General features: G+C 34.8%; 1 protein-coding gene across 1 annotated transcript in view; it reads left to right on the top strand.

Moving 5' to 3' along the window:
* LONP2 (lon peptidase 2, peroxisomal) overlaps nucleotides 1-14,512 on the top strand; it is a 95,867-nt gene that overhangs the window by 47,308 nt on the left and 34,047 nt on the right. Inside the window, exons 9-10 of the mRNA XM_082676255.1 lie at nucleotides 11,602-11,752; nucleotides 13,587-13,713. Coding sequence (XP_082532381.1) covers nucleotides 11,602-11,752; nucleotides 13,587-13,713 — 278 coding nt within the window. The remainder of the gene's footprint in view (nucleotides 1-11,601; nucleotides 11,753-13,586; nucleotides 13,714-14,512) is intronic.

The raw sequence follows: 14,512 nt of genomic DNA on the forward strand, positions 1-14,512 counted from the left end.
ATTTTGGCCATTTTAATAAGTGTGTAGAGTGTTTTGTTTTTGTATTCTTTTTTGTAAACATATTTCCCACCTTTATTTTTTAAATAAATTTATTGACATATAATTCACAAACCGTAAGATTCACCCCTTTAAATGCGCAATTCTCTGGTTTTCAGTATATTGACAAGTTGTACAGCCATGAACATTATCTAATTTTGGAACATTGTCTTTGCCCATGTACCATTAGCAGCCACTCTCCATACCCCGCCACCACCAGAAGCCCCTGGAAACCACTCATCTTTCTGTCTCAGCGGATTTGCCTGTTTTGGATATTTCATATAAATAGAATCATACAATATGTGGCCTCTTGAGACTAGCTTGTTTCATTTATCATAATGTTTTCATGATTCCTCCATGTTGTGTGCATCAGAACTTCATTCCTTTTCATGGCTAAATAGTATTCTCTTATATGAATATATATACCATATTTTGTTTATCATTGAGCGGTTGATGGGTGTTTGGATGGTTCCCACCTTTTGGTTAATTCTGAATAATGTTGCTGTGATCATGCATGTACAAGTTTCTGTGTAAACATAGGTTTTCAGTTCTCAGTGTATGACTAGGAGTAGAATTGCTGGATCATATGAAAATTCTGTATTTAACATTTTGAGAAACTTACAAACTGTTTTCCAAAGTGGCTACACTATTTTACTATCTCACTAACAGTGTATGAGGGTTCCAGTTTCTCTGCATCCTCATCAACACTTGTTGTTGTCTGTCTTTTTTATTTTAGCCATCCATTTGATTTAGTATGTGTGAAGTGATAGCTCATTGTGGTTTGATTTTCATTTCCCTAATTGCTAATAATATTGAGCATCGTTTCATGTGTATATTGGCTATTTGTATATCTTCTTTATAGAAATATCTATTTAAATGATTTGCACATTTTTAATTGGGTATTTGTCTTTTTCTTGTTGAGTTCCTTATATATTCTGGATATAAATCCCTTGTGAGATACATCATTTGCAAATGTTTTCACCAGTTTTGTGGGCTTTCTTTTCACTTTTTTGATGGTGTTCTTTGAGGCACAAAATGGTTTTAATTTTGATAAAGTCTAATTTATATGTATTTTTCTTTTGTTATTTTGGTTTTAATTGTCATATCTAAGAAGTCATTGCCTAATCCAAGGTCATGAGGATTACTCCTACATTTTCTTATAAGAGTTTTACAGTTTTAGTTCTTACATTTAGATCTATAATCCATTTTGAATTAATGTCTGTATGTGGTGTGAGATGTCAGGATCCGCCTCATTCTTTCGCTTGTGGATATCCAGTTGTCACAAGCACCATTTGTTGACTTCTTTTTCCATGTAATGTTGCCCTTGTGGAAAATCAGTTGACTATAAGTGTAAGGGTTTATTTCTGGACTTCCATCTCTACCATTGATCCATATTTCTATCCTTATGCCAGTACCACACAATCTTGATTACTGTAATTTTGTAAAAATTATTGAAATTGGGAAGTGTGAATCCTCCTGATTTGTTCTTCTTTTGCAAGATTGCCTAGCCCTTCTGGGTCCTTTTTACTTCCATACAAGTTTTAAGATCAGCTTGTCACTTTCTACAAAAAAGCTAAATAGAATTTTGATAGGGATTCTGTTGAATCTGTAGATCACTGGGGGATATTGCCATATTAATAATATTAATTCTTTGAATCCATGAACGGGGAGTCCTTCTGTTATTTAGATCTTCTTTAATTTCTTTCAACTTGGTTTTTGAGTATATGTCTTGCAATTCTTTTGTTAAATGTAAGTGTTTTATTCTTTTTGATATTATTGAAGAAAATAAATTGAATTATTTTCTTCAATTCTTTTTCAAATTGTTCATTGCTTATGTAAAGAAATACAAATTGATTTTTGTATATCAGTCTTGTATTCTGCAACCTTTCAGAACTTGTTTATTAGTTCTAATGGTTTTTTTAGTAGATTCCTTAGAGTTTTCCCACGTACAAGATCATGTCATATGCAAATAGAGATACTTTTACTTTTTTCCAGTCTGGATGGCTTCCCCCCGACCCCCAATTGCCCTGGCTAGAACCTCCAGTACAATGATGGATAGGAATGGCAAGATCTATTCAGATTTTCTATTACTTTTTGACAGATTACTTTCAATAGTTTATATCTTTCTAGAAATTTTCCCATTTCATTTAGATTATCAAATTTGTTGGCATACAAGTTTGTTTATAGTATACCCTTATTTCTTTTTTATTTCTGTAAGGTTGATAGTAATGTGACCTGTGTCATTCCTGATTTAGTAAGTTGAATGTCCTTGTTTTCCTTACTCAGTATGGCTAAATGTTTGTCAATTTTATTGAACTATTCAAAGAACCAACTTTTCTTTTGTTGATTTTTCTCAATTGTTTTTCTTGTCACAGTTTCATTTATTTAAGGATTATTCTCTAATCCTTCCTTTTGCTTGCTTTGTATTCAGTTTGTTCTTTTTCTACTTTCTAAAGATGGAAGGTTAGTTTATTGATTTGGAATTTTCTTTAGTATATGCATTTACAGCTATCAATATCTTTATATGCTCTACTTTAGCTGCATCTCATAAGTTTTAGTAACTTATATTTTTGTTTTTATTCATCTCGGAATGGTTTCCAATTTCCCTTGTGATTTCTTTTTGATTTCCCTTGTAATTTAGGGGTTAATTTCATATTTTTGTGAATTTCCAAATTTTTAAAAATTATTCATTTCTAATTTTATTGCATGGTGGTCAAAGATTATACCTTGTATGATTTCAGCCTTTTGAAATATAGATATTTGTTTAATGGCTTGCTTATGGTCTACCCTGGAGAATGTTTGCATGTGCACTCGTGAAGAATATGTATACTGCTGCTGTTGGATGGATTGCTCTCTAGGTGTTTGTTATGTCTAATTGGTTGATAGTACTATTCAGGTCTTCTGTGTCCTTGCTGATCTTTTCCCAGTTTTACCTGTTATTGAACATATAGATATATTTATTTATAATATATAGATTATCTCTATCCATGTATATCTATAGATATGATAGATATCTAGATATACTCATGTAAAGAGATTTATGGTAAGGAATTAACTCATGTAGTTATGGAGGCTGGGAAGTCCAGAATCTATAGTGTGGGCCAGCAGGCTTGAGACCCAAGGAGAGCTGATAGTGTAGACGAAGTTTGAAGGCAGTTTGCTGGAGAATTTCCTCTTGCTCAAGGAGGCCAGTTTTTTTGTTCTCTTCAGACCTTCAGCTGTTTGGATGAAGCCCACCCACATTATGGAGGCAAACTTACCCAAGGTTCACTGATGTAAATATTAATTTCATCCAAAACACTCTCCAAGTTGACACATGAAATTAATCATTGCAAATAGTATGTAAAAACTTAGTTTCAACAAGCCCTCCTTCCCTCAGCCCTCTTTTGTACCATTTTTCGCATAGAAAATACATCTCTATACACTGTAAGCTTATCAACACATTAGTATATAGTTGATTCTCATTATTTGCAGTAGTTGTGTTCTATAAAGTTACAGCAAACACTGAAGTAGCAAATACTGAATTATTGCTCCTTGAAGAAATACAGGGTTAGCTTCCTGCAAGCCAGTTTGTCATCAATCAGTACATAACCTTGTTTTAATTGTGTTTCTGTTTAAAGTTGCCTTATTTATATATTTAATATATATTGTTGATTCATTAACATTAAACTCATGACCATAACCCTATAACTCACGCCTGAATGAAGCTATCTAACACACGTGTTTTCTCCGTAAGGCACATCACAGCCTTCTTGCTCACAGGAACAGTAGACAGCACTTCAGCACTGCCTTTGGGGCTTTTTAAAGAGCAGAATAACTAACAAAAAACACAAAAATGAAAACCTGGAACTAAATAGACTGCAAGGAGGATCCTTGCTTAGAATATGAGAATTAAAATAAGAAGGCAGAGCATCATGTTTGACCTCAGCTGGAAATATGCACCTTGGGTGATGTGCTATACCATGTCTGCAAACGACTGCAGAAGCACTACAAGTATTAATTTTGGAGTTACAAATAAATTCTAGCAAGTAGGTGAATTTGCAAATATAAAATCCATGAATAATGAGGATCAGCAGTAATTATCGTTTAATGAAGTTTTTTGAATCAGATAAGAGAACATAAAAGTCACAAACAAAAATGCATTATATTGTCTTTTTAAAAAATTTTATTGGGGTACAGTTGATTTACAATGTTGTGTTTCAGGTGTGCAGCATAGTGATTCAATTATACATGTATATGTATTCATTCTTTTTCAGATTCTTTTCCCATATAGGTTGTTGCAGAATATAGAATATAGTTCCCTGTGCTATACAGTAGGTCCTTGTTGGTTATCTATTTTATATATAGTAGTGTATGTATGTTAATCCCAAGCTCCTAATTTATCCCTTCCCCCTTCCCATATACTGTTTTTTATATTTACTGATGTAATTACTTTTATTAGTGTTCTTTTTGTGTGTGTTTGGATACAGTTTAGTGACCTTTCACTTCAGCTTTTAATATGTCTTATAGTGTGGTCTGCTAGCTACAAATTGTTTTCAGTGTTTTTTTTTTTTATAAATCTGGGAATATCTTAATTTCTCCTTCATCTTTGAAAGATAGCTTTGTTGGATATACAGTTCTTGGTTGAGTCTTTTTTTCTTTCAGTATGTCCTCTTACTGCTTTCCATCCTCATGGTTTCTAATGCAAAGTCAGTTCTTAATCTTATGGAGGGTCCCTTGCACTTAATGAAAACAGTATTTTCTCTTGTTGCTTTTAAGATTCTTTGTCTTTGTCTTTTGACAGTTTGACTATGATGAGTGTAGGTATGAATCTCTGAGTTTACTTAGGGTTTGTTGAGCTTATTAGATGTGTCAATTAATGTTTTCTAATGTCCAGTAGGTCCCTGTGGCACTGTTCATTTCTTTGCTTTTTTCTTTCTGTTCCTCAGATTGATTAATCTCAATTGACCTATCTTCAAGTTCATTGATTCTTTCTTCTGCCAGCTAAAATTGCTAGTTAGCCCATCTAGTGAATTTTTCATTTAAGTTACTATATTTTTCAATCCTAAAATTTCTATTTGCTTTTTTTATGATTCCTGTCTCTTTATTGATATTTTCTATCTGTTAGAACATTGTTTTCATAGTTTCTTGTAGTTCTTCAGATGTGGTTTCCTTTAGTTTTATTTTTTAATTGTAGTAAAATACACTTAACATAAAATTTGTCCTCTTAACCAATTTTAAGTGTACAGTTCAGTGGTGTTAGGTATATTCACATTTTTTTTTTTTTTTTTGCGTTACACGGGCCTCTCACTGCTGTGGCCTCTCCCATTGCGGAGCACAGGCTCTGGAAGCGCAGGCTCAGCGACCATGGCTCACGGGCCTAGCCTAGCCGCTCCACGGCATGTGGGATCCTCCCGGACCGGGTCACGAACCCGTGTCCCCTGCATTGGCAGGCAGACTCTCAACCACTGCGCCACCAGGGAAGCCCTATTCACATTTTTATGTAACCAATCTCTAGAACTTTTCTGTCTTACAAAACTCTATACTCATGAAACAGCAACTCTCCATTTCTTCCTTCCTCAGTGCCTGGCAACTATCATTTTCCTTTCTGTTTTTATAAGTTTGACTAATCTATTCATCTAATATAAGTGGAATCATACAGTACTTGTCTTTTTGTAACTGGTTTATTTCACTTCGCATAATATCTTCAAAGTTCATCCGTGTTGTGGCATTAGTTTTTTTGAACATATATATAATAGCTGGTTTTAAATCTTTGTCTAAGAACTTTGACATCTGGGCTTCTTCAGGGACAATTTCTGTTCACTATTTTTTTTTTCTTTTACTGATTTTAGGCCATAGTTTTTTTGTTTGTTTTGTTTTTTGGTTTTTTTTTGCGGTACGCGGGCCTCTCACCGTTGTGGCCTCTCCCGTTGCGGGGCACAGGCTCCAGACGCGCAGGCCCAGCGGCCATGGCGCACGGGCCCAGCCGCTCCGCGGCATGTGGGATCCTTCCGGACCAGGGCACGAACCCGTGTCCCCTGCATCGGCAGGCGAACTCTCAACCACTGCGCCACCAGGGAAGCCCCTAGGCCATAGTTTTGTATTTCTTCATGTGTCTCATAATTTCTTTGTTGAAACCGAACATATATAATGTTATAATTTTTAAATATATAATTAGATTTCCTCCTCCCTCAAGGATTTGTTGGTTTGTTGTTGTTGTTGTTATTTGGTTTGTTTCAGTGTTTTTCCTGGTCTCTTTCTGTAAAGTCTGTATTCTTTGTCATGGGTGGCCACTGAAGTTGCTGCTTGTTTAGTGGTCAGCTAATGGTAGGACAGAGATTTCCTTAAGTGCCTGAATCAGTAGGTCTCCCACTCTTTTCCAAGGGGCTCTGTGCTTCACTTTTGGGCAGAGTTTATAACTCTACCTTAGCCTTTGCTTCCTGCTTTTATACAGCTTCAGTGTCTGCCAGAGGTGAACTTTGAAGCCTTTCTCAGATTTTTCCTGATCATACTTAGAGTCCTATACATATATATAACCTAGATTCCTAGGAATATTTCAGAGCTTTTCAAAAGCCTCTATGAATATCTCATCACCCAGATTTTTTTCTTTAAGTTTTTTGATCAGCCTCTTGTTAGTCCCAACTGGTAGCGGTGCCTCAGGCAGCTGCAGTGTTAAACAATTGCTATCGGTTGTTTTTGACAAATGCCCTGAGTGTAGGGCTGTTCACACAGAGTGTTCTCTGAGTCAGGTCAAATAAAGATAAATCCTGAGAATTGAGCCTTTCCAAGGAACTTTCAGACAGGTGGGTGACATTCTCTGGGGATGTGGCTTCTGGGGAGCTCTAATCTTATTCTGCCCCTTATAGGGGTTGCTAGGCAACTGGTTTTCACAGCTATTGTGGTTGTGAGGCTATTAGTTTTCAAGGCTACCATGAACTTGGGAGAAGAGGAGGGAGTAAAGCAAGTTAATAGACCATAAAGCTTGTTATATTTACTGAGATTCAGTTGTTTTTCTTGAATAAGAAAACGTTGCGGTGCATGGGCTTCTTATTGAGGTGGTTTCTTTTGTTGCGGGGCACAGTCTGAATAAACAGCTTGTTGCAAGTTAATTTCTAGAATACTGAAAAAGTTGATTTTGACAACATTTGCCAGTTCTCATTGCTTTTATGGAGGAGCAGATTTTCAGACTTCCTTAGTCCCTCGTTCTAAAAGTGCGTACTCATACATTTAGTTTGAATTCTGGGCTTAAATGATTTCATTGCTTCTGTTCCTTTTATTTTGATATATTTGTTGTTCAGATGGAATATATCTTCAAGTTACTTTTTTTTAAGGATTTGTTTATAGGTTATGTTTTGAGGCCCTTTATATTTGCTAATGTCTCTTTGTTGTCTGCACCAGTAATCCCCATATGTTTTGTTCACATATTCCATCAGTTAAAATTTTTGAAAATATCTCTCTCTATGATATAAATACATATATAATAAGGGTGTATTAGAATGCTAAGGCTGCCATAACAAAAATACCACAGACTGGGTGGCTTAAAAAAACAAACAAATGTATTTTCTCACTGTTCTGAAAGCTAGAAGTCCAAGATCAAGTTGTTGGCAGGTTTGATTTCTCCTGAGGTCTCCTCCTTGGCTTGCAGATGGCTGCCTTCTCAGTGTGTCCTCGCATGACCTTTTCTCTGTGCTTATGCATCCCTGGTCTCTCTCTTTCTTCTTATAAGGACACCAGTCATATTGGACAAGGGCCCCACCTTTATGGCCTCTTTTAACTTTGATTACCTCCTTAAAGGCCCTATTTCCAAATATAGTCACATTGAGGGGACATAGTTCAATCCATAACAAAGGATAAATATGTAATATAAACATAACATAAATGTACCATTGTACTAATGTTAGATATTTATATGTACAACACACACAGAATAAATTTTTTAAAGTAAAGTAATTATTTTTAGCGAAAACAATGTATTCTAATTAGATAATTGTTTTTACTTTATAATGTGGCTATCAAAGCTTATTCCAGAAGTAAAAGTGTCAACTCTTATCATTTTCTTGTTGTTCACATCTTTAATGATACTTTGCAGGAATTTTTTTAAACACTTCATCCATCCATTTATATTCTGTAAAAACAGTTAATCAGGCACACATGGACTGCAGTTGTGCTATAATTACATTTAAAGCAGATGAGTGAGGGCCCCACATCAGCCTGGTATGTTATAGGATTTCTACTCTTCTCTATGAATATCTCATGTGTATAACATGTATTCCAAGTAAGGGCATTACTTCATTTTGTATATTAAATATTTTAAAAACCAATTTCTTTCTAGTATTTATAGATACATAAAGATGAATATATGTACTCATATTTTCTACTTGCACTTTGGTGGGTTATTCTAAACATTCCACTTTGGTGACCACTGATCTAAACACAAAATACAGATGTAGTCACAATTGGGTAGTTGGTTCACAGATGTTCACTTTGTTATCCTTTGTAACTTATGTGTTGTGGCATGTATTCTGTGTAATAAAATATTTTTAAAGCATTTTAAAGTAGTCATAAGTTTGCTTGAAAATTCTGTAGCTGTTATCCTAACATTCTGTCATTTATTATTGCACACGAGGAGTCTAAGGCTTTTCAATCTGTAGTGTTGAGTCTTCTAGAATATTTTCTTGGTTATTTCTTTAATTATATCTGATTTTACACTTGCTGAGACCTCTTCTTTAGTTATATCAATTATCTGTGAATTAGATATCTTTATTTTTTACATATATTTCCCCTACATAGCTTTACTGCCTTTTTCTGCTATGCTCTGGACATTTTTCTCAACTTTGTCATCATCACTGATTTAATTTCTATAGTATTTGTATGTGGCTTCCAGAGTTGATTTTAGTTACTTTATTTTACTTTATTTATTTATTTTTACTTTTTGTTGTGGAAAATATCAACCATAACAAAAGTTGATAAAATAGGATAATGAACCATAAAACTTATAACCTACCTTTAACAATTACCATCTCATGACCAATCTTATTTCATCTATTCCTACCCATTCTCCCTCATCCCACTCCTATTTATTTTGAATCAAATTCCAGACATCATATCTTTTCATAAATATTTTAGCATCTATCCCTAAAAGATACAGACTTTTAAAAAGTATCACCATACTATCATACTTAAAGATGACAGTTGCCACGTCATGTGTAATAAGTGGAGTATATTCCTGGATTGCCTACAAACATCTGTAGTTCTTCTTTTGCCAGAAACTTACTGAAGAAAAATTCTCAGCGTACACCTCTTCCCAGAGTTTATCCCACCTCTGACTTCACGTCCCTAAGAATAAAATGTCATATCACAGCTGTTTCCGTTCCTAGTCATACTCCGTAGGTAGGAATTATAGTTTCGGGTTTATGTAGAAATACCTTTTAATCAGGAGAAGAGAAAAAACAGCTCTGGTCATTCTTGGAATCTGCTCTTTTATGTGGGTGAGTTGGAAGGCCATGGAAGCCCTGACTCTGAAGTTTGGGGGAAAAGTGGAGGTTTGATGGCTAGAAGGTTCTGACTGTAATTCTTGTCCCTCCATGAACTCACCAGTTTACCTTAAGGTTTCATCTGAGTAGTGGTTCCTAGAAATGCTTTTTATCTGGCAGACTAATGATTAGTATTTCTGATGTTGTTTAAACTCTACGTATCTTTTTGTATTTTCCTAAACAAAAGATGGAGGTAGGCAAATTGAGCATCACTGATTTTCTGTCCTCATAACCTAGGTATCCTGTAATACACTTTAAAAGACCTCAGTCATAACTCAGGAACCTTGCTTTATTAATTTTTCTACTTTTTAAAACCTCAGTGTCTTTTTTTTATGAATTCATTTATTTTTTATTTATTTACTTTCGGCTGCGTTGGGTCTTTGTTGCTGTGCACAAGCTTTCTCTAGCTGTGGCGAGCGGGGTCTACTCTTCGTTGCGGTGCGTGGGCTTCTTATTGAGGTGGCTTCTTTTGTTGCGGGGCACAGTCTCTAGGTGCACAGGCTTCAGTAGTTGTGGCATGCAGGCTCAGTAGTTGTGGCTCACGGGCTCTAGAGCACACACTTGGTAGTTGTGGCCCCTGGGCTTAGTTGCTCCACGGCCTGTGGGATCTTCCTGGACCAGGGCTTGAACCTGTGTCCCCTGCATTGGCAGGCAGATTCTTAAGTACTGCACCACCAGGGATGTCCCAAAACCTCAGTGTCTTAAAATTTTAAGGGGAAAAAAAAATTACTTCACTTGAACAGTAACATATCCAACATGTATGTATTAAATTTAATTATAGCCATTAAATGATAGATTTTTATTTAACTAGACAGTGGGTTTAACTAAGATTGCCATACATAGATAAACAGTTTTCAGGTAGTTGGTAGACAGTAATATTACACTTAACCAGTTTATGCTGAACATGATTAGAATTGTCTTCGATGACTTGAAAGTAACATTTTTATAACATTAAACATTATTAAGTCTTGTGAAAATATGAATAGTAGAACTTTCTAGGAATTGTATTCTAGATACACACTGAGTTACCAATAACGATGAATGTTTAACAAAAGTTAAACATTCAAGAGTTTTCAAGAGTAAAGGGCTTCGAATTAACTTGTGGATATATTTAAAAACAAGTAAAACTTTAGAAAGGGAATCAGAAGCAAGGAAAAGATAGTTATATAATAAAATTGTGAGTGGTAAGTATTTTAGTCATTTTGCTTCCTTCTTGCCTGTGCATGTCAACCCTATTTATATCTATACTAACCTAGTCTAAGTGAAAGTGGTAATATATTGAAGGTTAGAACATGTGGAAGCCACTCATTGCCTTCTTTTAAGTCCAGTGTAGGCCTCTTCACTGCGAGTGCCTATGACTTGGAGCATTTGAACAGTAATCTAAGAAGATATATTCTCCTTAACATACAATTGTTCAACGTTTTAAGAACCTAATTGGTAAATTATCTCATTTATCCAACTAAAATATTTTTAAGAGATAGTAATATTTTGCTCATTATAAACAGAAAGGTTTTACTTTTTTAAAAACTGTTAGGGGAATTTCCTGGCGGTCCAGTGGTTAGGACTCCGCGCTTTCACTTCAGGGGGCGTGGGTTTGATCCCTGGTCAGGAAACTTAAGATCCCACATGCCGTGATGCAACCAAAAGAAAAAAAAACCTGTTAAAGACTTTCTGATAATGTTTGAGGAGGAATATACTAATTATTATTTTACCAGTTACCTAAGAATTTCAAGATGCTGTACAGATTTACTTAATATTCCCATAGCAGGTAAGAGAGGGTGTGTTACCAAGAGGGAAACTTGTTCTGCAGGATTGATAACTTATTTATGGCCACACAGTGAGTCATTAGTAGATTTGAGAACAGCTTGAATGGCTAATTTTTGCTTCTTTGTGCTTACATATGTTCAAAAAATTTTAGTTTTAGTGTTTAGTTTTTAGTGTTAGCCCCATATTTCCCAAACTAACTGTATTGAGCAGAAATATCATGTTTTAATTTATACAGCTTTCTTTTGGAACTACTGAATCTGTTTAAATGTTTATTGTTCTCCCACAGGTGTTGGATCCTGAACAAAACCATAACTTCACAGATCATTATCTAAATGTGGCCTTTGACCTTTCCCAAGTTCTTTTTATAGCTACTGCCAACACCACTGCTACTATTCCACCTGCTTTGTTGGACAGAATGGAGATCATTCAGGTGCCAGGTACTTGATTTGTAAACAAAATCATTATTTTGTTAAATAATGATTTTGATCAATAAAAAGCTATTTCTTGCTTTTCTGAGCATCACTCTTTAAAACTGGTCAAGCTGTGAAGTTTTGAATAAAAAGTTGATTTGCCAGTGTATGATCTTCAAAAGTTCTGAATCTGGCATATAAACCAGCTTTTATATATTGTAGATTCAAAGTCTACAAAATTTTGTTTGTTTTAACCATGACAGACAAGAGTGTATGTACATTGTATACAGCATAATACTTTCGGTTTTAACTTAGCATAAAAGAATGATCATTTTTATGCAAAACAAGATATTCTTCTTTGAAGCAATTTCTAAAATTACAGATAAAAATAATTTCTTTTTTTTAAAGTCAGTGTCTAAAACACAAAAATAGGTCTTTACATACCCAGTGTAGCTTCCTGTCTATCAGATTTTGAAGTTTTTACCATCTCTTGGAAAGTAATCATTTATTCTTGTTAAGAAATACGTCCTAAAACTTTCTCTTTATTACAGCTGGCCTCATTTTTATATAAAAGTACAGGGTGCTTTTAAATTCTTCTTCTTTATAGTTGAATCTGCCAAGTAGTTATATACTTTTTTTTTTTTTTAACCATGTCTTCTCCTTCACTGGAGTGTGTAAAAAAAAGTCCTTTAGTTACTAACACTAAATAAATCCCAGTGTTTTCACCTTATTTAAATTGCTCAGAATTATTTTTCCCTAGAAGAGATCAAATGTCAGTGGGTATCTTTTAAAATAAAAATAGAGTATAATCTAAATATATATTTCATATTAAACTGAAATATATTTTCACCCTCCAGTAAATGATAATTGGATTTCTTAGTTATTTGCGAACCCTGCAGGTCTCTGTATTTAATTTTAAAATATGGTGGAGAATTTTAAACTTGCTTTGTGCCTATTTATAACACTAAAATAAGTAATGAGATCCAGTTGCCTGGAAACTCCAAATCAAAATCCATAAGATTTACTAACGTGAAGTGAAATAATCAGGGCAGCTGCTGCAGAGGTGGACATATGATGCCACCTTCTTCTGCAGTTTTGGTTATCCTGTCTTCTAGCATTTCTGATGTTTTTAATTTCCTTTTTCTACTCAAAAGATGCCTTGTCAATTCATCTTTTTAATTTTTGCTTGTTAAATGGAAAGGGGCAATTATTGTGGGGGACATATGTTTTAAAGATAAAGTAAATTTATACTCGTTGAGGCTTTTAAGTAGCTAAGACCACGAAGTCTTTTAAATATATAAATTATATGTATAATTCCAACATGTAAGGAATAAAACTTTTATAGGGAAGTCTTAGTTTCTGTTTTGTTTGTTGCTAAAGTTTATAGTCGGAGTTCAGGAAATAGCTCCTTTGCAGCTCTTCCCTTGAAGTCTTAATTGAGGTCTCTGTTGTTGCTGCTGTCAGTTTTTTCAATTATGTGTCAAATTATGCTAAAGAAAAGGGATGTATTATTTTCCTATTAAATAATAAAAGCTCACATTTGAGTTAAGGAGGTAATTATCTCTAAGTTAATGAAACTGAGATTTTTTTCTCTTCTTTGAGAGATACATCATTAATCAGAAGACTTTTCAAACACTGTGCTTACTTAGTAAGTGCTTATTTTGTTTGTGAAAAAGTTGGAAATTTTAACAATTATTGATTGGAGATTAAATTTCTTTATTCTGATTATAATCTTAGTTGAAGTCATACTTAAATTCATTCTAAATCCAAGATCCATTGCATCTGTGTTGGATTTATGAATGAAGCATGGCACTGTGGAAGCAATGTGAATAATCACAAAGCAAAATCGCTTCTTTTCCAGGGTATACACAAGAGGAAAAGATAGAGATTGCCCACAGGCACTTGATCCCAAAGCAACTGGAACAGCATGGGCTGACTCCTCAGCAGATTCAGATCCCTCAGGTTACTACTCTCGACATCATCACCAGGTTAGTCAGCCGTCCTGAGGCTTCAATAATGTTCAAATCTGAAAACGAGATTCCTATTTCACTGGCAACTCACAGCATCCATTTTTCTCTCTCCAGCAGATTCCCAGCAAGCATTTCCATAACTATTGATTTACACAGGGCTCTGTATTAGGCAGAAATTCACAGGGAAGGCATTTAGAGTATCTTCATAGATAACTAAGGACTTCAGTTGAGCCAGAATTTCAACTTTTCCACTGTTGCAGTATAAGGGATTAATTTGATAAATTTAACAACCAAAAACATGGAAAATATTGAGACACCTTTTATGTCCCAGGATCTTGAAACTTGAATTCTCCTGAGAGTGAGATGGTACTTTCAGACATCAGTTTTAAGTTATTCAGATTTTCTTTTCTTCTCTTTGAGAGATTTTAAAAATATCCTTAGTGTTTTCATCTTCAGAATTAACACCAGAACAACAGAGAAGGTATTTTCCTGAGTTAGCTACCAAGTGGTTAAGCCCATGGCAAGCAGCACATAAATTATCTGAGTTGAGTATTGCTGAGTCTGATTTATAGATTGCATGTTTGAATGGAAAATATATCCTGTTGAGAACTTCTATCTACAATAGCCTCTCACAGTTTTCCTGGCTCAGTATTGCAGGTCTGTTGCATCATCTGGCAAATTGTGTCAGGCTGCCAGAACTCCTCATGCAGCCCGTTCCCAGTAACCACTGTTTTTTCAAAAGAAGTGAAGTCTCCCTCTGTTTTGAACTTTGACTTAGAGTTTGGCCAGTCAGGCTGCTTTTTGATCTAAGCCAGCC

Source organism: Grampus griseus (assembly GCF_964374135.1).
Source record: "Grampus griseus genome assembly, chromosome: 19".
In the NCBI taxonomy this organism is placed as follows: domain Eukaryota; kingdom Metazoa; phylum Chordata; class Mammalia; order Artiodactyla; family Delphinidae; genus Grampus; species Grampus griseus.